General features: G+C 44.0%; 1 protein-coding gene across 1 annotated transcript in view; it reads left to right on the plus strand.

Moving 5' to 3' along the window:
* Nucleotides 1-21,301, plus strand: part of COL20A1 (collagen type XX alpha 1 chain) — a gene marked incomplete at its 3' end in the record, with an annotated part of 107,866 nt that extends 86,565 nt beyond the window's left edge. Inside the window, exons 22-24 of the mRNA XM_039342549.1 lie at nucleotides 5,065-5,103; nucleotides 10,108-10,246; nucleotides 21,159-21,301. Of these exons, the coding sequence (XP_039198483.1) occupies nucleotides 5,065-5,103; nucleotides 10,108-10,246; nucleotides 21,159-21,301 (321 nt within the window). The remainder of the gene's footprint in view (nucleotides 1-5,064; nucleotides 5,104-10,107; nucleotides 10,247-21,158) is intronic.
* Between the last annotated feature and the right edge of the window lie 2,349 nt (nucleotides 21,302-23,650).

Below are 23,650 nucleotides of genomic sequence, written 5' to 3' on the forward strand. Positions count from 1 at the left end.
CCTTTATAAGTCCAGTATCAACTTTTCGGTGGCTAGAATCCGAAATTCTTTCTCCCGTGTTTTCTCTCTTTGCCTCTCTCTTTCTCTCATTTGCCTGGAATCAGCACAATTTTCTCTCAGTTCTGAAGTCCCAAATATTTCTTTTTCTCCAGTTCAACTCTAAGTAAAACAAATGCAAACTCACATGCTGTGGAGTTATTAGAGTGGTTACAAATGCCTGGCATTATTCAGTGGTGCATTTTTTTATTCTTCCGCCCTTGGCAGAAGAGAAAACGATGAATGTATTTCAGAACCCCTTCCAATTAAATCCCTCCGCCTCCTGGAAATTGTGCTATTAGTGGAAGTGGGGGGTTTCCATAAAGCAGTGTTTCTCAACCTTGACAATTTTAAGGCATGTGGACTTCAACTCCCAGAATTCCACAGCCAGCATTGCTGGCTGTGGAATTCTGGGAGTTGAAGTCCACATGCCTTAAAATTGTCAAGGTTGAGAAACACTGCATAAAGACTGGGAATGAAATATACTGGAGAGCTCATTTGGAGCAAATATTCTGTAAGATGGGCTATCTATCTGTCTGCCTGCCTGTCTATCTATCTATCTGTGGAAGTAAATTGTAAAATGCAGATGGCTGGCAGGAGAATTCTGGGAGTTGAAGTCCACAAAAAAGATGTGGAGAGATTAGAAAAAGTTCAGAGAAGAGCAACTAAGATGATCAAAGGCCTGGAGACTAAAACATACGGAGAACGGCTGCGCGGCTTGGATGTGGCTAGTCTAAAGAAAAGAAGAAATAGGGGAGACATGATAGCAGTGTTCCAGTATGTGAGGGGCTGCCACAAAGAAGAGAGGGTCCTGTTATTCTCCAAAGCACCAGAGAGCGGGACAAGAAACAATGGTTGGAAACTGACCAGAGAGAGAAGCAACCTGGAATTAAGGAGAAACTTCCTGACAGTGAGGACAATTAACCAGTGGAACAGCTTTCCTCCAGAAATTATGGGCACTCCATCACTGGAGGTTTTTAAGAGACTGGACAATCACCTCTCTGAGATGATATAGGTTCTCCTGCATGAGCAGGGGGCTGGACTAGAAGACCTCCAAGGTCCCTTCCAGCTCTTGTTGTTGTTAACTGCGAAGTCGTGTCCGACCCATCGCAACCCCATGGACAACGTTCCTCCAGGTCTTCCTGTCCTCTACCATCTTCTGGAGTCCATTTAAGTTCACACCTACTGCTTCAGTGACTCCATCCAGCCATCTCCTTCTCTGTCGTCCCCTTCTTCTATTGCCCTCAATCTTTCCCAGCATCAGGCTCTTCTCCCGTGATCCTTCCTTCTCATTAGGTGGCCAAAGTCCTTGAGTTTCAACTTCAGGATCTGGCCTTCTAAAGAGCAGTCGGGGCTGATCTCTTCTAGGACTGACCGGTTTGAACGCCTTGCAGTCCAAGGGACTCGCAGGAGTCTTCTCCAGCACCATAGTTCAAAGGCCTCAATTCCAGCTCTATTCTATTCTAAGTCTTAAAGTTGCCAAGGTTGAAAACCCTGTTCTGGACTGCCTACGGGTACTCCTCAACTTATGACCACAACGGAGCTCAACATTTCTATTGCTAAGCGAGACAGTTGTTAAGTCAGCTTTGCCCCATTTTAACAACCTTTCTTGTCAAGTTGTTAAGTGAACCACTGCAGATGTTAAGTCGGTAACACCCTTGTTAAGTGAATCTGGCTTTCCCTTCAACTTTGCTTGTCAGAAGGTCGCAAAAGGGGATCACATGACCCCGGGAACACTGCAACCGTCATAAACCCATGCCAGTTGCCAAGCACTGGAATTATGATCATGTGACCACTGGAGGGCCGAAACGGCCGTAAGTGTCAAAAGCAGTCATAAGTCACTTTTTTCCGGTGCTGTTGTAAATGCTGAATGGTTGCTAAATGAACTGTTGTAAGCTGAGGACTACCTGTATTTCCTGTAGAAAGTGGAAGATCCTGGCTCAGGCAGTTGTTTCTGTTCATTCATGGGGGTAGTCTCCACTGCCTTCTCCTTCTCTGCCAGAGAGCTCAAACAGCGGTTAGGGAGGTGACCAGTTAGAGATGCTGTATTACACTGTTCCCAAACCATGGCAACCTCCAGCTGTATGGACTCAAATCCCAGAATTCCACAGCCAGCATGGCCACGGATGGGAATTGTGGAAGTTGAAGTCCATACACATGAAGAATGGTTGAAGAAACTGGGTATGTCTGGTCTGACAAAGAGAAGGACGAGGGGTGACATGATAGCAGGGTTCCAGTATCTCAGGGGCTGCCCCAAAGAAGAGGGAGTCAAGCTATTCTCCAAAGCGCCTGAAGGCAGGACAAGAAGCAACGGATGGAAACTAATCAAGGAGAGAAGCAACCTAGAACTAAGGAGAAACTTCCTGACAGTGAGAACAATTAACCAGTGGAACAACCTGCCTCCAGAAGCGGTGACTGCGCCAACACGGGAAGTTTTTAAGAGACTGGACAGCCATTTGTCCGAAATGGTATAGGTCTCCTGCTTGAGCAGGGGGTTGGACTAGAAGACCTCTAGGGTCCCTTCCAACTCTGTTATTCTGTTATTCTATCACTAAGTTTAGGAAACCCTGCTCTCATGGGTCATGCATCAAATAAAGAGTTGGGCTAAAACTGATCTCTGAGATACCTCCCAATTCTATGATTCTGTGTTCACTGTTAGATTTAAAGAAGTTAAATGCTCTTTTGAAATGACAGCAGTGATGATATGCTTGAAGCAGAGTCAATGTGGACTTCGCAAACGGAAATATTCTCTCAGGTACTTTCCTTTTCTTCAGAGCTATCTCTGATTTTTCAAATAAGCACCACTTTTTTCCGCCTTTGGGCATAGCCCTTGGACTGATTGAGAAGCAAACACAGGTATTACCCAACTCACAACCATTCATTTAGTGATTGTTCAAGTTACAACCTCACTAGGAAAAATGGACTTATGACCATTTTCCCACTTACAACCGCTGGAGCATCCCTGTGATCATGTGATCAAAATTTGGACACTTAAGGAAAGATGGATGGAATTGGGGCTGTCTAGCTTAATGAAGAGTAAGACGAGGGGGGACAAGATAGCAGTGTTCCAGTATCTCAGGGGCTGCCACAAAGAAGAGGGAGTCAAGCTATTCTCCAAAGCCGCCTGAAGACAGAACAAGAAGCAACGGATGGAAACTAATCAAGGAGAGAAGCAACCTGGAACTAAGGAGAAACTTCCTGACAGGTAGAACAATTAACCAGTGGAACAACCTGCCTCCAGAAGCGGTGAATGCTTCAACACTGGAAGTGTTTAAGAAGAGATTGGATAAGCATTTGTCTGAAATGGTACAGGGTTTCCTGCCTGAGCAGGGGGTTGGATTTGATGACCTCCAAGGTCCCTTCCAACTTTGTTGTTGTTGTTATTATTATTATTATTATTATTATTATTATTATTATTACTACTACTACTACTACTACTACTATTATTATTATTATTATTATTATTATTATTATTATTATTATTATTATTATTATTATTTCTTCTCCTCAACATACTAACTGGGGCATTCTGGGAGTTGAAGTCTACCCATGAGTTCTGAGGTTGAGAAACCCTGCTTTAGAGGTGGATAAGATTTGAGGTAGAGGAAAGCAGGGCTAGATATATTAGAAGAATAAGTTGAGGTTCCAACTGAAGCCAGGGTTGTGTAAGAATAAATCAAAATGAAATCCAGACAGCTGTGACAAAAGGACATTTATTTATTCCCCAAAACATTTGCCTGTTTGCCTGTGGGGATAGCTACAGTGAATATGACCCTGACCTGGGTATGGGTCTTGAGGGGTGTGGAAATGTATATGTGCTTGTTCTAGGGCAGGGCTAGGCAACCTTGGCTCTTTTATGACTTGTGGACTTCAACTCCCAGAATTCCTGAGCCAGCATGGCTCAGCATGGAAACCTCTCCTTTTCCCCTCAGCATGGCTGGCTCAGGAATTCTGGAAGTTGAAGTCCACGAGTCATAAAAGAGTCAATAGAATAAAAGGGAGAAGCACAGCTAAGGAAAAGGGGAAAAAAATGGTGGACTGTGTTGTTTGGCGACCCCCATGAAATGGTCGTTCGACCTCTAATGGGGTCCCAACCCACAGGTTGAGAACCACTGCCTTAGATATTGGAAGACTGCTATTGTGTCATATCCTGGTCCTTCTCTTCATTAGACTAGACCAGGGGTAGGCAACCTTGGCTCTTTTATGACTCATGGACTTCAGCTCCCAGAATTCCTGAGCCAGCAGGGCTCAGCTTGGAAACCTCTCCCTTTCCCCTCAGCCTGGCTGGCTCAGGAATTCTGGGACTTGAAGTCCACGAGTCATAAAAGAGCCAAGGTTGCCTACCCCTGTTCTGGGGTAACACTTGGAGCAGTGTGGGATTCAAATATGTGAACAACCGGTTCTCTGTGTGGATGCCGCTTCCAGAAGTCAATTCTGGGCCTGGGCAACAAAAAATTAGCTACCGGTTCTGCTGAAGTGGTGTGAATCAGCTGAATCCCACCACTGACTTGAAAGATTTGGATGTGTGTATGTGTAGACCTGGAGAAGCAGTTGATTAAATCAAGTGATGTGGATTGGGTCTCTTCATTTGAGCTGTGAACAATGTCTCCATTGTGTTACTTGAGTTTTGTATGTTTGCTTGTGTGTACAATTTGTAATAAGTGTTTAATTAATTCTTATTTTTGCTGTAGGTTTAAAGGAGTTTGGAGGCTGTTAATCTGTAACTTTGTTGGATACCTGGGTTAGTTAACCTGTGATTCCCTATATAATATTTCCAACGTAGTTATATAAATGTATACATTCTTCCCACAGATAGGAGAAAATCTTCGTAGTTCAGGGTTGAGTTGTGGAGTCCTTGGTGGTCTCTGAGCTTGGAGGTTTTCCTGCAGATGTTTCTTTACCAAAATACATAACAATGTTCCACGTGAAAGATGCTTTTATTACACACCACTCTTCGCTGCAGATTTCAAATATCTGTCGATTGTTTCCTTGCCTCTTCATCCTTCCCTGTTCTCTGTCCTTCTGTAGGCTGCCCTTCGCTTCGGTCCACGGATGGCCCCCTACAAGGTAGGCCTACCAGCTTTTTCTTTGATTACAAAGAATTGGATCTTCCTGTTTGCGTGCTCAAAGAGCTAGAACGGTGGTTCTCAATCTGTGGTCTGTGGATCCCTGGAGGGCTTGAAGAAATGTTATGATTTAAATCTTGAGTTAAGTCATGGGGGTCCGTGGTCATGATTGGTGGCCACAAAAGGTATGTAAAGAGGGTCTGTGGTCGGGAAAAGGTTGAGAATCACTGATCTAGCTGCTGTAGATATTAAAACACCAATGAGAGCATCCTTAGTTAATAAAGTGTCTCAATAAGTAGACTATGTTGGGAATGTGGCAAGCATCATATTGTTTTAGAACTGGAGGAGGCTTAATGTAGCCAAAGCAATTTTTTATTCCTCGATCCAAAATCCTGCTACGTATGTGTGTTTTCATGAATGTGTCTGTGTGTGTATTTCTGGAAGGGATTAACTAAGAACAAATGGTTTAAAAATTTGACAAATAAATAAATAACAAAGTGTGTGCCAAGAGTACTGTTTATAATTCTAGCAGTGTTGCCCAACCCTTGAAAGTTATCCCAGCTCTGTGGCTAAAGCAAGCAGAGTTTGATGTATATGCTGGTTAATATGCTGGCTTAGAAACTAGGAGATTGTGAGGTCTAGTCCCGCCTTAGCCATGAAAGCAGGCTGGGTGACTTTGGGCCAATTATCAGGAGATTGTGAGTTCTAATTCTGCTTTAGGCATGAAAGCCGACTGGGTGGTCTTTAGACCAGTCATTCTCTCTCAGCCCAACCCACCTCACATACTTGTTATTGTGGGGAAAACATGAGGAAGAAGGAGTATTAGGTATGTGTCACATGTTCCGACTAATGAAGTACTTCAAAGAACTTTCAGGCATGTTTCCTAAAATCTTTATTGCAGAGCTACAGTTTTGCCGGTCGCCATGATGGACTGGTTGATGCCAGAATCTGAACTTCCTTTCGCTGGCATCAAGCTTTCCTTGCTAAACCCCTCCCTTCTCATGCAGTCACAGGTCACATTATCCAATTAGTGAGAAGGTCAAAAGTTTGCTTCCTCTTTCTTTCCCGGGCTTTCCCCCCCCCCCGCCCAGTCTAAGCTAAGTATTAACCCAATAAATGCCAGACAGTTTTGCATATTGTCAAAGCAAGAATATACGGTATTTGCAGCATTGACAGTATGTTTACCATCTTGAATTACTTATAAAGTAATAAAGGTGGGATAAAAAAAATCAAATAAATGTATAGAGCAACAGTAATATATGAAGATGCTGGAAGTGGAAGATCCCTTTAGTCATATTGACAAAAGGATCCTTTCATCCTGTGCAGAAGGAAACAATGGTAAACCACTTCTGTGTTTTATGAAGGAAACCACAAGGATAGATAAAATAAAGTGATTGACAGTATAGTACCGAATGACAGTCCTTCAGGTCACATGATACCCAACATATCAATAGCACTTATATACCACTTCACGGTGCTTTACAGCTCTCTCTAAGCGGTTTACAGAGTCAGCATTATTGCCCCCCAACAATCTGGGTCCTCATTTTACCGACCTCAGAAGGATGGAAGGCTGAGTCAACCTTGAGCCAGTCAGGATCGAACTCCTGGCAGTCGGCAGAGTTAGCCTGCAATACTGCATTCTAACCACTGCGCTACCATGGCTCCTTACTCTAACTTACTTAACTGCAGCAATTTGCTTAACAGCTGTTTCAAAAAAAGATGGGGAAAAACTGACTGAACACCTGCGGTGGAAATTTTGGGGTCCTTTATCCAGGACTTCCTCTAAACCAATATAGCTTGTTTATGCTGTAAAGCAGTGTGGGTTGGTATATAAGCCTAATTGCTATCACTGTGGCTTCCTCCAAGTCAGAACAAAGCTTATTACAGACTTGCAACTCCCGTTCTAGGTTAGCTTCATCCACTTGCTATCTCATAAACTTCTTTATAAGCTATATTTTTTATATACTGTATATATAAAAATGTCACAGATAATTAGAGCTTCCAGCACTACTTTGAAGATTCCTTGAGGAATTTGTTTTCCCCTCCTTAAAACCCTTTGATTGCACCAAAATATCTGGTTAAAAATACTTGATTCAGTCGTTGCACTGACCTCTCGCTGGGTATGTCAACTTACCTGGAAATCCAACGGAAACGTTACTCTAGTGAATATGCCTTTTTCTTTTTTTCTTTGAGTGGAAAGAAAAAAAATAAAACCCAGAAAGTTCATCCAGAACTGGCTGTTGCAACTACAGATAGTCCTCAATTTACAACAGTTCAGTTAGGGACGGTTCAAAGTTACAATGACACCGAAAAAAGTCATTTTTGACCCTTTCCCCCAGTTACGACCTTTGTAGTATTCCCACGATCAGACGATCGTAATTCAGACGCTCGAAAACCGGTTCATACTTATGACCGTTGCTGTGTCCCAAGGTCACGTGATTGTCTTTTGCAGGCCTTTGGAGAAGCAAAGTCAATGGGGAAGCCAAATTCACTTAACAGGCATGTTACTATAAGTATGTTCACCTGCAGTGCCCCACTCATTTTTGCATGGTTTTTATTATAATTTGGTTCAAATGAAATTGAGATGAAGAGATTTCATGGCTGGGAACATTTACTAAATTGAACTCAGCCAGCGTTTGAATTAATCCGAAGTAGGGTATCCCTCCTTCGGTTGGCTTCGGTCCTCAGGATAATAATCGGAAACGGAGCTATAGAGATCAAGCTGGCAGATGAAACATATTGATTGAAACGTTTGGAAACATGCCTGTCTCACGATTTTTCCTCCTTTCTTGCTCGTCCCCAGCCTCAACTTTTCCATAAATTCAGATAGATAAACAAAGGAGAGGACAAAGATCTTCCTTCCCTTCCCTTTTCCCTTCCCCTTCTCCTTTTATGGAAGAATATGTATTCCTTTTTCTTTCTTTCTTTCTTTCTTTCTTTCTTTCTTTCTTTCTTTCTTTCTTTCTTTCTTTCTTTCTTTCTTTCTTTCTTTTTTCTCTTTGTTTTTCTTCCTACCTGTCAGCCTTGCTTCTCTCTCTTCTCCCTCCCTCCCTCCTTCCCTCCCTTCTTTCTTTCTTTCTTTCTTTCCTTCCTTCCTTCCTTCCTTCCTTCCTTCTTCCTTTCTTTCCTTTCCGCTTTCTTTCTTTCTTTCTTTCTTTCTTTCTTTCTTTCTTTTTTCTCTTTGTTTTTCTTCCTACCTGTCAGCCTTGCTTCTCTCTCTTCTCCCTCCCTCGTTTCTTTCTTTCTTTCTTTCTTTCTTTCTTTCTTTCTTTCTTTCTTTCTTTCTTTCTTTCTTTCTTTCTTTCTTTCCTTCCTTCCTTCCTTCCTTCCTTCCTTCTTCCTTTCTTTCCTTTCCTCCTTCTTTCTTTCTTTCCTTCTTTCTCTCCTTCTTTCCTCTTTCTTTTTCATCTCTTCTTTCTTCTTCTTCTCCTCCTCCTTTTTTGGAAGAATATGTATTCACCAAAGTCAACCCTGCTTAGCAATTTAAAAAGAGAAAGAGGCAGATGGTGTGTAAAAATGGGGCAGCAGGCAACCAACCTTGTTCATTGCCGTGCGCGATCTGGTGCACTTTAATAGCAAGGAAGTTTGTGGCTGACTCATCCACAGTCTCCCGAGGGCAAACCTGAACATTTTGCTAAGGTCTAGGATGATCTGCAGAGCCACAGAGCTAATCTCTGTGTGCAGACCTGTTCTTTTTTTCTCCTGAGAAGTGCTACTTTTAGTGCAGATGAGACAGATGGCTTTTCATCTGTAGTGTCAGAAAAATCCAGACTGGGCTACCTGTAGGATCAAGGGTCCTCTTTGTCAATGGCTCTTTAAAGGGTTATCAGATGAAGCAATAGATCCCCTGCCTCCTCCTAGAAACAGGGGTACAACTTTCTAAAGTCCCTCCCCCAATTGCCTTTGCAATATTTACACTAGTGTTTCTCAACCTTAGTAACCTTAAGATGTCTGGACTTCAACTCCCAGAATTCCCCAGCAAGCATGCTGGGAGTTAAAGTCCAGACATCTTAAAGTTGCCAGGGTTCAGGTGGTACCTGGTTCAATAGTAGTAACTGCAAGAGGGATCTAAGAATTATCATGGAGAACCATTTAAATATGAGCCAGCCGTGTGCTGCACCTCCCAAAAAAACCAATGCAGTTCTAGGCTGCATTAACAGAGGGATAGAAACAAGATCACATGAAGTGTTAATACCACTTTACAATACCTTGGTAAAGCCACACTTGGAATACTGCATCCAGTTTTGGTCAACACAATGTAAAACAGATGTTGAGACTCTTGAAAGAATATAGAGAAGAGCAACAAAGATGATTAGGGGACTGGAGGCTTAAACATATGAAGAACAGTTGCAGAAATTGGGTATGTCTAGTTTAATGAAAAGAAGGGATGACATGATAGCAGTGTTCCAAAGTCTAAGGGGCTGCCACAAGGAAAATGGTGTCAACCTATTCTCCAAAGCACCTGAAGGCAGGACAAGAAGCAACAGATGGAAACTAATCAAGGGGAGATCCAACCTAGAAATAAGGAGAAATTTCCTGACAGTGAGAACAATCAACCAGTGGAACAGCTTGCTTCCAGAAGTTGTGGGTGCTCCAAACACTGGAGGTTTTTCAAGAAGAGATTGGACAATGATTGCCTGAAATGGCTTAGGATTTCCTGCTTGAGCAAGGGGTTGGACTAGAAGATCTCCAAGGTCCCTTTCAACTATGTATCTGTTATTGTGGTTGAGAAACACTGGAATTTTCAGGTAGAATGTCAGGAAACAAGGAATCAAGGAAGGAGCATTGGATTCAGAGATGATTCCTTGAAATAGGAATGTCCCTACTCATGAGGCTATCATTAGTTATCCTACTGATAGCACCTTGGAGTTGAGCAAGCATAGAAAATCTATTCCTTCCATTGCACGCTGGCTGGAGAATTCTGGGAGTTGAAGTCCACACGTCTTAAAGTTACTGTGGTTAGGAACCACTGGTTTACATGATCAATATGTTCTACTTTTCACAGGTTTTGACATGATGGAGGCATTTGGACTGATGGACAAGGAATATGCCTCCATTAAGGGGATTGCTATGGAACCTTACATCTTCTTGGGAACTCACACCTACACCCTCTACAGAGATATCCAGCTAACCCGGAAAACAAGGTAGCAAGAGAAAATAATTAAGGAAGCTTGACTGTAAATCAGTGGTTCTCAACCTTTTTAATGCCGCGACCCCCAACCGGTCATAAGTCAAGGACTACTCAACCGGTTGTAAGTCGAGGACTATCAACTGGTGCAGCACTGTTTGCAGAATGGGACTTTTGGCGGGCTCAGCAGGGCAGAGACAGCCTGGACAATTCCTATTGGCTTTTGAAAGCCAATAGAATTAGATTCTATTCAAGAGAGTCTATTCTATTGGCTTTCAAAAGCCAATAGAATAAAAAGGAGTAGCACAGCTAAGGAAAAGGGGGAAAAAATGGCAGACTGCGTTGTTTGGCGACCCCTGTGAAATGGTTGTTCGACCCCAAATGGGGTCCCGACCCATCTGGTTGAGAACCACTGCTGTAAATGGATTACCTTTCCATAGGCATTCTGTTATGTGCTTGCACTATGACGTGTTCTTATCAGATTAATCCATTGAGATGGGCGGTTGACAGAATTCACAGAATCCTATATTAACCCACCAGGCTACAGTATATTAACCCAACTTGAGGACATCAAAAGACTAAGCAAAACACAGCAGGAAACAAGACTTTCAGAAGAGAATATTTATAGCTCAGGGTTGTACTGTGGGGTTCTTGGTGCTCTCTAATAATAATAATAATAAAGTTGGAAGGGACCTTGGAGGTCATCTAGTCCAACCCCCTGCTCAGGCAGGAAACCCTATACCATTTCGGACAAATGGCTGTCCAATCTCTTCTTAAAAACTTCCAGTGTTGGAGCATTCACCGCTTCTGGAGGCAGGTTGTTCCACTGGTAAATTGTTCTAACTGTCAGGAAATTTCTCCTTAGTTCTAGCTTGTTTCTCTCCTTGATTAGTTTCCACTCATTGCTTCTTGTCCTGCCTTCAGGCGCTTTGGAAAATAGCTTGACTCTCTCTTCTTTGTGGCAGCCCCTGAGATATTGGAACACAGCTATCATGCCCCCCCCCTCGTCCTTCTCTTCGTTAAACTAGACATACCCAATTCCAGCAACCGTTCCTTATATGTTTTAGCCTCCAGTCCCCTAATCATCTTTGTTGCTCTTCTCTGTACTCTTTCTAGAGTCTCAACATCTTTTTTGCATCGTGGTGACCCAAACTGGATGCAGTATTCCAAGTGTGGCCTTACCAAGGCCTTGTAAAGTGGTATTAACACTTCACGTGATCTTGATTCTATCCCTCTGTTAATGCAGCCTAGCACTGTGTTGGCCTTTTTGGCAGCTGCAGCACAGCTGAGCTTGATTGTTTTCTTGCAGACATTTCATTACCATACTAGGTAACATAATCAATGTTTCATTTGGTAATGAAAGCTCTGCAAGAAAACAACCCAGCTCCGAGAGCACCAAGGTGCCCCCAAACAGGGGGCAATGGGACTCATTTGGATAGCTCCAAATGAGTCCCATTGCTTGACAGTTTCTCTACTGTATTAAGACAGTAGAAGGGTGTTGTCTCACAAATACTTCAATATTCCCCTACATCAGTGATGGTGAACCTTTTAGAGACCGAGTGCCCAAAAACTGGCCCCGCCCCCACTCCCCCCTGCCCCGCCCTCCCATCCCCCACCTCGCCTGCCTGCAGGACCACTCACCGCCTCCAGGGCCCGCTGCAGATCACCCAGGCAGCCCAGCAGTGCTATGGCGGCCACACCCTCTGCCCGCGCCCTGCAGCATCAACTGTGCATGATGGGGTGTGAGGGCAGAGTCTTGTCTACGCTGTCTGGCTACCATGTCCTTGGCTGCACTGCTCCATGTGGGCCATGCTCGGGGGCGACTCTCCTTCAGGGGGGCTGCTGGAGAGGAGGGGGTCACGGGAGGAGGCGAGGCTGGGGCAACGGCACATGTGCCCAAAGAGAGGGCTCCGAGTGCTACCTCTAGCACCCGTGCCATAGGTTCACCACCACTGCCCTACATGCTTATTAAATTCTCTAAAATGATTAAAAAAAAAAATCTAGAGCTCTGAGGCCTGCCAATATGCTTTCTTACTTCTCATACAGTTTGCAACTTTCCCTTAGGATGGAAAAGGAAATTAAAAATCCAATCAGCATTTTTAGAGATGTTCAGATTAAAGGAACTGCGGGCATTTAGTATGTATATTCATGATCTCTGTTCATTGTGCCATCAAGGACTAGCAGCACCAGCAAAAGGGACAAAAGCAGCGTTGCAAACCTCACCCGTTTTCTATATGCGTGTCTGTGGGTCACAATACTGCAGGCATGATTCAAAGTGGTGAAGATTGAAGCCCAATGCGCAATATTAATTTTGCTGTTTTGATGGAACGCCTTCTAGATGTCATGGTTAAGCTTTCAAACAGAGATAATTCCAGCATTGTACAATTCCAAAATTTTGGAATTGTATAATTTTCTAAAGACACACTTAAAGACACACTTAAAGACTTTGCTTTTTAGAAGCTGCAGTTCAGCAATAGTTCAATGGATGGGTGGATGGAGACAGACAAGTAGACAGACAGACAGACTGACAGGCAGACAGACAGATAGATTCATAGATACATAGATACATAGATGGATGGATGGATGGATGGATGGATAGAGGAAGGATAGATGGATAGATGGATGGATGGATGGATAGATGGAGATAGACAGACAGACAGACAGACAGACAGACAGATACATAGATACAGATGGATGGATGGATGGATAGATGGATGGATGGATGGATAATGATGGATAGATGGATGGATGGATGGATGGAGATAGACAGACAGACAGACACATAGATACATAGATGGATGGATAGATTGATGGATGGATGGATAGATGATGGATAGATAGATGGATGAATGAATGGATGGATGGATGGATAGATGGATGGATGGATGGATAAAAAAGAAGAGCAACAAAGATTATCAGGGTTTAAAGGCTAAACCATATGATGAATGATTGAGGGAATTAGATAGGTCTAGTCTAACAAACAAGGTCCAGGGATGATATGATAGTCTTTGTACTTGAGGGGCTCTCACAGACAAATGGAAGTCAGCCTATTCTCCATGGCTCCTTAGAGCAGGATGAGAAGCAAAGGATGGAGACCAGGAACCAAGGAGAAATTTCCTGACAGTGAGAACAATTAATCAGTAGAATAGCTTATCTGGGGAAGTTGTGGGAGCTCCATCACTGGAGGTTTTCAAACAGAGACTGGACAGCCACTTATCTGGAACGATTAATGTCTCATGTGATCCATGATGCAGGCCAGAACACCAACAAAAACAACAAAAAATGATACCATTGAAAAAGCAACAAACAAACAAACAAATGCAGCCCAGGGTTATAAGCAAATTGCATAACCTACTCTGGAGCATAATAATATAATGCACAAAATACATTCATGTAAAGAGAGGGGTGGGGCTTCAATCACCCAATTGCAGCCATGCATCCTTCCCTCCCTCCATTCATTTTCATAATCCATCTATCCATCTTCATCATCCATCCATCCATCTTCATCATCCATCCACCCTTCATCATCCCTCCCTCCCTCCCTAGCTCTATCCATCCATTCATCCCTTCATCCATCCTTCCATCCATCCATCCATCCACCATCATCCCTCCCTCCCTCCCTAGCTCTATCCATCCATTCATCCCTTCATCCATCCATCCATCCACCCTTCATCATCCCTCCCTCCCTCCCTAGCTCTATCCATCCATTCATCCCTCCATCCATCCAACCTTCATCGTCCCTCCCTCTCTCCCTAGCTCTATCCATCCATTCATCCCTCTCTCCATCCATCCATCCATCCACCCTTCATCATCCCTCCCTCCCTCCCTAGCTGTATCCATCTATTCATCCCTCCATCCATCCATCCATCCATCCATCCATCCATCCATCCACCCTTTATCATCCCTCCCTAGTTCTATCCATCCCTTCATCCCTCCCTCCCTCCCTCCATCCATCCTTCATACTGCACTTTAATTATAAATCTTTATAATCCACATGTTTTTCTAATTCCAATTCTAAACATTCTACTGCTTAATTACAAGTCTCTCTAATGCACATGCTCTCTTCACGTTGCATAGCAGGTAGGTAGATTTCCAGTAATTGGGAATATGACTTAGTATGTTGGTGAGTTCCTCAGTCCTCTTTGCAATCCGAGCTTCATAATAATTCAGCATACATGCCATTTGATTCTGTTATAGCTAACAACTTAGCAAATTGAAACAGACTGGCTTATTGCAAAGCAATTGTAACTTCCTTTTTAAGTTTAATTGCTGAAAAGTAAGGATAATTGTAATCTTGTTGAAAGAAGCTAAGCCTTTTCATAGTGAATTGTGAGATTCCCCCGGGGTGCCCTTCGTTAAAATGCTCAGATTAGTTTCTTCTTACATCCGGAACTTGTGGAAGTTTAAAACAAACAAATAGGAAAGCCTCCCTAGCTGAATTTTAAGGACATTTGAATGTTGTTCCAAAGAGGAAAAAAAAAAAAATCCTGAATATCATTTCTTTAGTTTGTGATTATCTGGTCATTAAAAAGGAGCAATCAACATGGACCAAAGCAAAAATATGTGGGTTTCTTTGACTAATCAAAAACTAACCGGCCTTCTCAAGCTGTTATCCTTCAGAAAAAAAATGGGTTAGGAATTATGGGTATTATAATCCAATGGTTCAGGAGAAAGCTGGATTAATAATAATAATAATAATAATAATAATAATAATAATAATAATAATAATAATAATAATAATGAGGCACTACCTTGACGTGGTTGTGGGGCTTGTGTACTCTGAGGAAGATGAGAGCTATGCTAGAGGTTCAACCATACTGGACAGGTCTCATCAGAGGAGTCAGACAAAGAGTGTCTCTCCCATAAAAAATATGGTGAGACGTAAATTTCAGAATGCCATACCGGCTCGGACGTCGCCCGGGTTAACAAGGTCCGCACTAGATATTGGAGTTCCTGGATATCTGGTGAAAAATGGGTTACAGGACTCAGGACTGTTGGCTGAGCAACCAGGGCCAGCAGCTGCAGAACTACTGGAAGAAAAGGTGTTTACCCGTCGCAGATACACAGTGATGGAAAACAAAGAAGTCAATTGCAAAAGGCAGCCTTATTAGGAACTGCTTCCATCCTGCGACGATATCTGTATACCATCAAACATCCACATCTGCCTATCCCAGGTCCTGGGAAGGACTTCGATAGGTAGACAAAATGCCAAATCCAGTCTGAACATCTGGCTGACTGTGCGATGATCGATAATAATAATAATAAAGTTGGAAGGGACCTCGGAAGTCATCAAGTCCAACCCCCTGCTCAGGCAGGTAACCCTATACCATTTCAGACAAATGGCTGTCCAGTCTCTTCTTAAAAACTTCCAGTGTTGGGACATTCACCGCTTCTGGAGGCAGGTTGTTCCACTGGTTAATTGTTCTCACTGCCAGGAAGCTTCTCCTTAGTTCTAGGTTGCTTCTCTCCTTTATTAGTTTCCATCTGTTGCTTCTTGTCCTGCCTTCAGGGGCTTTGGGGAATAGCTTGACTCCCTCTTCTTTGTGGCAGCCCCTGAGATATTGGAAGACTGCTATCATGTCCCCCCTTGTCCTTCTCTTCGTTAAACTAGACATACCCAATTCTAGCAACCGTTCCTTATATGTTTTAGCCTCCAGTCCCCTAGTCATCTTTGTTACTCTTCTCTGTACTCTTTCTAGAGTCTCAACATCTTTTTTACATCGTGGTGACCAAAACTGGATGCAGTATTCCAAGTGTGGCCTTAATAGAACAAAGGATTGTCATGCTTTAGCTCAGCAAGTCTAAATGTGTTGTTTTTTTTTAAGACTCTTGATTCTGAAATTGATTTATTCAGTGCTAGACATATGGACACAATTGAGTTAGAGTAGATGGAATACTCCAAGCAAAAATGAAGCCAACTTTGATGGAAGAGTGGTCTCCTTCAGGACAAGGCAATCAAAGCATTTATACAGGTTTTAGCGGAATAACAGAATAACAGAGTTGAACAGGACCTTGGAGGTTTCTGGCTAAGAAATGGAGATAAGCATTGCCCCCTAGAGTTGGACACTACTGGACAGGGGAAACCTTTACCTTCACATTTACTAAGGATGTAGTAGCCTAGCCTAGATAGCCTTTAGATCAGTGGTTCTCAACCTTTTTAATGCCGTGACCCCCAACTGGTCGTAAGTTGAGGACTACTCAACCGGTCGTAAGTCAAGGACTACTCAACTGGTGCAGCACCGTTTGCAGAATGGGACTTTTGGCGGGCTCAGCAGGGCAGAGACAGCCTGGACAATTCCTATTGGCTTTTGAAAGCCAATAAAATTAGACTCTATTCAAGAGAGTCTATTCTATTGGCTTTCAAAAGCCAATAGAATAAAAGGGAGTAGCACAGCTAAGGAAAAGGGGGAAAAAATGGCGGACTGCATTGTTTGGCGACCCCCGTGAAATGGTCGTTCGACCCCAAATGGGGTCCCGACCCACAGGTTGAGAACCACTGCTTTAGATCTTGGAATCCAACAATGCAACTGCCTGGTCACTATGAATGGACTATGGTGCAATCCAATTCAATGGCATTGGGTTTACTGTTCCTAAAGTCCAAAGGTCAAAATGGTTTGGAATTCTTGGAGGTCAATCAATCAGAATAGAGCTGGAAGGGACCCTGGAGGTCTTGTAGTCCAGCCCCCTGCTCAAGCAGGAGACCCTGTACCATCTTGGACAAGTGGCTGTTCAATCTCTTCTTAAAAACCTCAAGTGATAAAGCACCCACAACATCTGAAGGCAGACTGTTCCACTGGTTAATTGTCCTCACTTTTGGAAGTTTCTCCTTAATTCCAGGTTGCTTCTCTCCTTGATTAATTCCCATCGTTTCTTGTCTTGCTTTCTGTTGCTTTGGAGAATAAGTTGACCCCCTCTTCTTTGTGGCAGCCCCTCAAATACTGGAATACTGCTATCATGTCACCCCTAGTCTTTTTTTTCTCTAGACTGGCCATACCCAATTCCTGCAACCGTTCTTCATATGTTTTTGCCTCCAGGCCTTTAATTATCTTAGTTGCTCTTCTTTGTACTTTTCCCCCCAAAGTCTCAACATCTTTTTTGTAATGTGGTGACCAAAACTGGATGCATAATTCTAGTTGTGGTCTTACTAAGGATTTATAAAGGTTCATGATGTCACCTCGATGAATACATTTAAAAACCACATAAGCCATTTAATGGTGGTGCGCTGTGAGCCATATCCAAACAGAAAGGTTGCTTCTATTAAGATAAGCCAAAATTTTATATTACGGTACCAATTTTGAATCTGTACAGGTAGCCCTCAACTTACAATCACAATTTAGCCCAAAGTGAATTTTGTCCAATTTTATGACAATTTGTTGCCACATTTGTTAAGTGAATCACTGGCTTCATGGAGTTTTCTTGTTGGAAGCCAACTGGGAAGGTTACAAACAGTGATCACAAGAGTGCAGCTGTCATAAATGCATAAATACCAGTTGCCACGCATCGAAATTTTGTTGATGTGACCATGGATATGCTGCACTGGTCGTAAGTGTGAAAAACTGGTCATAAGTCACTTTTTTCAGGGCTGCTGTAACTTTGAACCATCAGTAAACAAATGGCTGTAAGTCTAAATTGACTGGAATTTGCCTCTGGCATTTTCATCCAAGTGCTGTTTTGGCATTTCATGATTTTTTTTTTTTTACTCAGCCTATTTGGAGCTTATTTTTTTTTAACCCTTTGCCTCAGCTCCCTTCACATGTTCTCTATGAAGATCCTCACAATAATTCTGTAATATAGAACATTATGATTAATCTTACATTACCTGCATCCATCAGAATGACTTGATTAAAATTGGTATGAGGACGGAAGGGGTGAAATTCAATCAAAGGACTGTTCCGTAGCTCTATTTCTTAACCACAAGACTGCACCAGCTATCAAATGCACCAGCTGTCATCTACTTTCAAATAGCATTATTTTTCATGCCAGCCAGCGTAGAGGAGCAAAATTTAAATTGCTGTGGCAAACCAACTTTCCGATCAATTATTAAAATAAGACATCAAAGAAGATATTTATTGCATTTCTTCCTTAGTCGAGCAGCATTTGAGGTGAACTTTGGATTATATCCTACTTTTCAGTTTATTGACACCAATACATTTATATTAAGTAAAAAACTAGCAAGAACTACATTAAGAAAGTTCTAGATAGCTCCCTTGTCCTTAGCCACGTTGCAGGTTGGTTTATGGTCACCACTGAGCCCAAATTTTGCTTTGCTAAGTCAGAGAATTGTGAAGTGAGATTTGCCCCATTTATGACCTTGCTTGCCACAGCTCTTAAGCGACTCACTGCAGTTGTTCAGTTAGTAACATGGTTGTTAAATGAATCCCATTGACTTTGTAAAAGGGGATCACGTGACACCAAGACACGGTAACCAATCATAAATAGGAGTCAGTCTGAATTTTGATCACAGGACCGTGGGGAGGCTGCAACGGTCGTAAATGTGAAAAACAATCATCCGCCACTTTTTTTTCAGTGTCATTGTAACTTTGAAAGGTCACTAAATGAACTGTTGTAAGTTGAACTACTTGTATTTGGATATCTAGCTCAGTTTTGTCAGCAAGAAAACTAAAGTGTTCAGGCCCCAAAGTTTATGTGTAGAAGTGAGATATCAGAAAGAAGCTATCTGTTGTCACTGTGCTAAAAACGGAAGATCCTAACCATAAACTCAGTTTGACAATGGAACCGATGTCCCAAGAGGTGATGGGAACACATCTTAATAATAATAATAATAAAGTTGGAAGGGGCCTTGGAGGTCATCTAGTCCAACCCCCTGCTCAGGCAGGAAACCCAATACCATTTCAGACAAATGGCTGTCCAGTCTCTTCTTAAAAACTTCCAGTGTTGGAGCATTCACTGCTTCTGGAGGCAGGTCGTTCCACCGGTTAATTGTTCTAACTATCAGGAAGTTTCTCCTTAGTTCTAGGTTGCTTTTCTCCTTTATTAGTTTCCATCTGTTGCTTCTTGTCCTGCCTTCAGGGGCTTTGGGGAATAGCTTGACTCCCTCTTCTTCGGGGCAGCCCCTGAGAAGCACAACTTGCCTCAAATGTTTTGGTATGTACACTGTATGTACGTATCTTATATGTATGTATAGATGTGTGTATGAAGGTACATTTCTTGTATGTATATACAAGATGTGTACATATACTGTGTGTACATATCTTATATCGGTGGTGGCGAACCTATGGCACGGGTGCCCGAGGCGGCACTCAGACCCCTCTCTGTGGGCACGCGTGCCGTCGCCCCAGTCCTAGGCCTTCAGCTGGGTTTTATAAAACCTTTTCTCTTTAGGCCTCCGGCGCCGTGTACCAAAAAAAAAAAAAGTTTCCATCAATCAGTCAATTTCAACTTCTCATGGGAAAAAAAAAATCTTGCAAAGTTGGAATTGATTGATAGAACTTTTTAGTCCCATCCAGTCTGCTGTTACCACTGCAGCCACGCCCACCCAATGGGCCACACCCACCCAATGGGCCACACCCACCCGGCACCCAACGATGCATAAGTGGGTTTTGTGTTGCAGTTTGGGCACTCGGTCTCTAAAAGGTTCACCATCACTGCCTTATATGTGCAATGAGAGCTTATGCAAAGAGCTTTCTTTATTTTTTTTTCCTTGAAGGCATTTCACTTCTCATCCAAGAAGCTTCTTCAGCTCTGACTGTCAGTTTTTTGTCTTCAAGTTAAAAAACAAAGACAGTGCATTTGCCTTTTCAAAAAGCACCTTTGGGACAAGCAACTTACAATCTTCTGTCACAGTGCTAACAATAGCCTATAGAAGCCATACAGTAGGAGACAGTGGTCAGTTCTTCCTTGGAGGACTTCAGGTGAAGCTGGATGATCCTCTGTCAGAGATGTTCTCCTGCACCGAGCAAGGGGTTGGACTAAGTAACACCTGCCATCATTTCCACCTCCATGGTTCCATACATAACATTGAAATAAAGCAGGGTGCTATACTTTATATCAAGGCTTTTCAACCTTTTCACCCATTATGCCACTTTTAGCATATGGCAATATCCGAGTACCACCAGTCGCCTAGCAAGGTGTCAAAAACTTGATGACCAAAACAAAAAAGGAAAAAAGTGATAAAGTACAGGTAGTCCTCGACTTACAACAGTTCGCTTAGTGACTGTTCAAAGTTACAATGGCACTGAAAAAAGTGCCCCCCAAGCCACCACCGAGCAAGACACCTGCCTGCTCACCCAGTGGCGCTCTTCCTCCTGTCCAAGGTTTTCATTGTTGTGAGCATTTCTGTTGAGGATTGGCAGTGGGGGTGGGGTGGGGGGTGTTCCCCCTGTCTTCTGGGTGGTTGCAGCAGGTTTTGGTCACTTCACATGACCCTGGGACACTGTGACCGTCATAAATATGAATCAGTGGCCAAGCATCTGAATGTAAATCACAAGACCCTGGAGATGCTGCAACATTCCAGCTGATCGGCACTTCTTCTGGGCTCAGCGGAAGCGCCAGGATCAGTGCTGCTTTCCAGCTGATCGGCGCTTCTTCTGGGCTCAGCGGAAGCACCAGGATCAGTGCTGCTTTCCAGCTAATTGGTGCTTCTTCTGGGCTCACAGAAGCGCCAGGATCAGTGCTGCTTTCCAGCTGGAGCCTGTCGCTGATCCTGTCGCTTCCGCTGAGCCCTGACAGCCCTGCAGCTCCAGCCATCTCTCGCTCAGGCTTGTGTGGTGCTGCCACCGGTTCAGCTCATTCCCCTCCCGCACTACCCCTTTTCTAGGATAGTCGCCTACCACCTGCCAGGTGCCAATGTACCACAGGTGGTACCCGTACCACGGGTTGAAAAGCCCTGGCTTTATATAATCCCGTGATGACCTTATGATCTTCACCATGAGATATTTCACAGAAGGATCTCTATGTTGCTTCCACAGTGAGGTGTTACCGTTTGGACTTCCAACTGAATATACCATTGCTTTCCTACTCCGCCTCCTGCCAGAAAGTCCCCGGGAGGCCTTTTCTATCTGGCAGATCACAGATGAGGACTTCCAGCCACTTCTCAGCATCATTCTTGATCGTAAGTAGAGATGTAACCTCCGGGGAGAGTATTCTGTAGCTCCTACGTGGGAAGCCCTTAAGGCAGTGATGGCGAACCTTTTAGAGACCGAGTGCCCAAACTGCAACCCAAAACCCACTTATGTATCGCCAGGTGCCAGGTGGGCGTGGCCCATGGGGTGGGCGTGGTTGTGGTGGTCATGGCAGACTGGGTGGGTGTGGCCAAAGTAGGCGTGATCACCTTGATGCTGCCCGTGGGGAGGGACGCCTGTGGGGCTGGACAGGGTTGTGGGAGATCCAGGGGGTCTCTGGCAGATGGGTGGTGGGGTGAGGGGTGAGGCAAGGCAAGGCAGGGCGGGGGTGCTATTGATGCAAGGCAAGGCAGGGGCCAGGACGGCTGCTGCCTGACACTATTGGCCCCCGCACACAGAGGCCAGCGAGCGCATGGGGGCTGACAGTGTCCGTCAGCAGCCACAGCCTGCTGGCCCCTTGACTGGCGCACTCTGGGGCTCCGCAGCGCGCCACCAGCAGTTCAGAGAAGCTGCCTATGAGCTGGATGCCAGCCGACAGCTGAGGAGGTGATGCAGTGGGTCGTGCCAAGGAAAAGGAGAGCATGCGAGGCCAGGAGGGATGGGATGTGGGGGGGAGGGAAACCAGCCATGCTGGGATGCATCCAGCCACATGGGACCTCGGTGAGTTACCCGTTGGCTGGTTGAAGAGGGACGGTTGTGTTGTGGTTCCAGCTAATGAAACATTCCAAAGAACTTCCAGGCATTTATTTTCCTAAAAGTCTTTTATTGTTACAAAATGTCGGCACAGGCACAACAGAGGGATGCTAGGATCTAAGTTCTCTTCCTTTGAGCAGTTAAATTATCAGCATGTTCCCTCCCTAAATTAGCCGTCATATCTCACATTATCCAATTAGTATGAAGGTCAAATGTTTTCTTCCTCTTTCTTTCCCGGGCTTTACCCCCAACCCCCCTTCTGCTCTATATTAACCCCATAATTACCAAACAATTCTACATATTGTCAAAAGCAAGAATATACAATATTTGCAGCGTTGACAGGTTGCCATCTTTGGGGCATGGCACGTATGCCCACAGAGAGGGCTCTGAGTGCCGCCTCTGGCACATGTGCCATAGGTTCGCCACCACTGCCTTAAGGCCTCCCAGCTATGGAATGTCTTCTCCAAAATTATCACTATGATGCCTGGTTTGATGATGACAGTTGGTTTGGTTCTCCTTAATTCTTTTTAACGTTGCTGGTTGAAAGACCTGGTTTTGTGTGGTATTTTAATTGGGTTTTATTCTTAGCTTGTTGTTGTTGTTTTATACTCCATCAGCAGTTCTCCAGTGTCTCAGTTTGAGAAGTTCTTCAGAACTTTACCTGGGGAAGATTTTTCTGTCAATGCCTCTCTGAAGGCTGGAGTTAGAGTCATCTGCATCCAAAGCCCTCTGCCATTAAGCTGCGGCTGATGATAAACATTATATAATATTATATAATAGCAGTGTTCCAGTATCTGAGGGGATGCCACAAGGTAGAGGGGGCCAGGTTGCTCACCAAAGCACCAGAGGGAAGGATGAGAAACAATGGTTTGTCACCTCACGTTTGGACTACTGCAACACGCTCTACATGGGGCTACCCTTGAAAAGTATTCGGAGACTACAGTTGGTCCAGAATGCAGCCGCGCGAGTGATAGTGGGTGCTCCTCGATACACCCACGTTATACCTATCCTCCGTGAGCTGCACTGGTTGCCTATTGGTCTCCGGGTCCAATCAAGGTGTTGGTCATTACCTTTAAAGCCCTATATGGCTCAGGGCCAGGCTATTTGCGAGACCACCTACTACCTCATAGTTCCCTACGTCCGGTTAGATCCCACAGGCTGGGCCTCCTTCAGGCCCCGTCGGCCAAGCAGTGCCATTTGGCGGGGCTGCGGAGGAGGGCCTTCTCTGTGATGGCGCCCACGCTTTGGAATCAGCTCCCCCCGGAGATTAGGACTGCTCCCACCCTGTTGGTCTTCTGTAAGCTACTTAAGACCTGGCTTTTCCGGCAGGCCTGGGGTTTATAAAACCTTACCCCTGGATGATTGTTTTTGTATTGTTGTTTTGTTATGTTTTATGTGTTTTTTATTGTTAGCCGCCCAGAGTCCTTCGGGAGTGGGGCGGCTTATAAATTTTAAAAATAAAATAAAAATAAACTGACCAAAGAGAGAAGCAACCTGGAATTAATGAGAAACTTCCTGACAGTGAGGACAATTAACCAGTGGAACAGCTTGCCTCCAAAAATCGTGGGCACTCCTTCACTGGAGATTTTCAAGAAGAAACTAGACAGTCATCTGTCTGAGATGGTATAGGTTCTTCTGATTGAGTA

This window comes from Crotalus tigris, unplaced genomic scaffold (genome assembly GCF_016545835.1).
Source record: "Crotalus tigris isolate CLP2741 ecotype Arizona unplaced genomic scaffold, ASM1654583v1 scf7180000017794.702064, whole genome shotgun sequence".
NCBI classification, from domain to species: domain Eukaryota; kingdom Metazoa; phylum Chordata; class Lepidosauria; order Squamata; family Viperidae; genus Crotalus; species Crotalus tigris.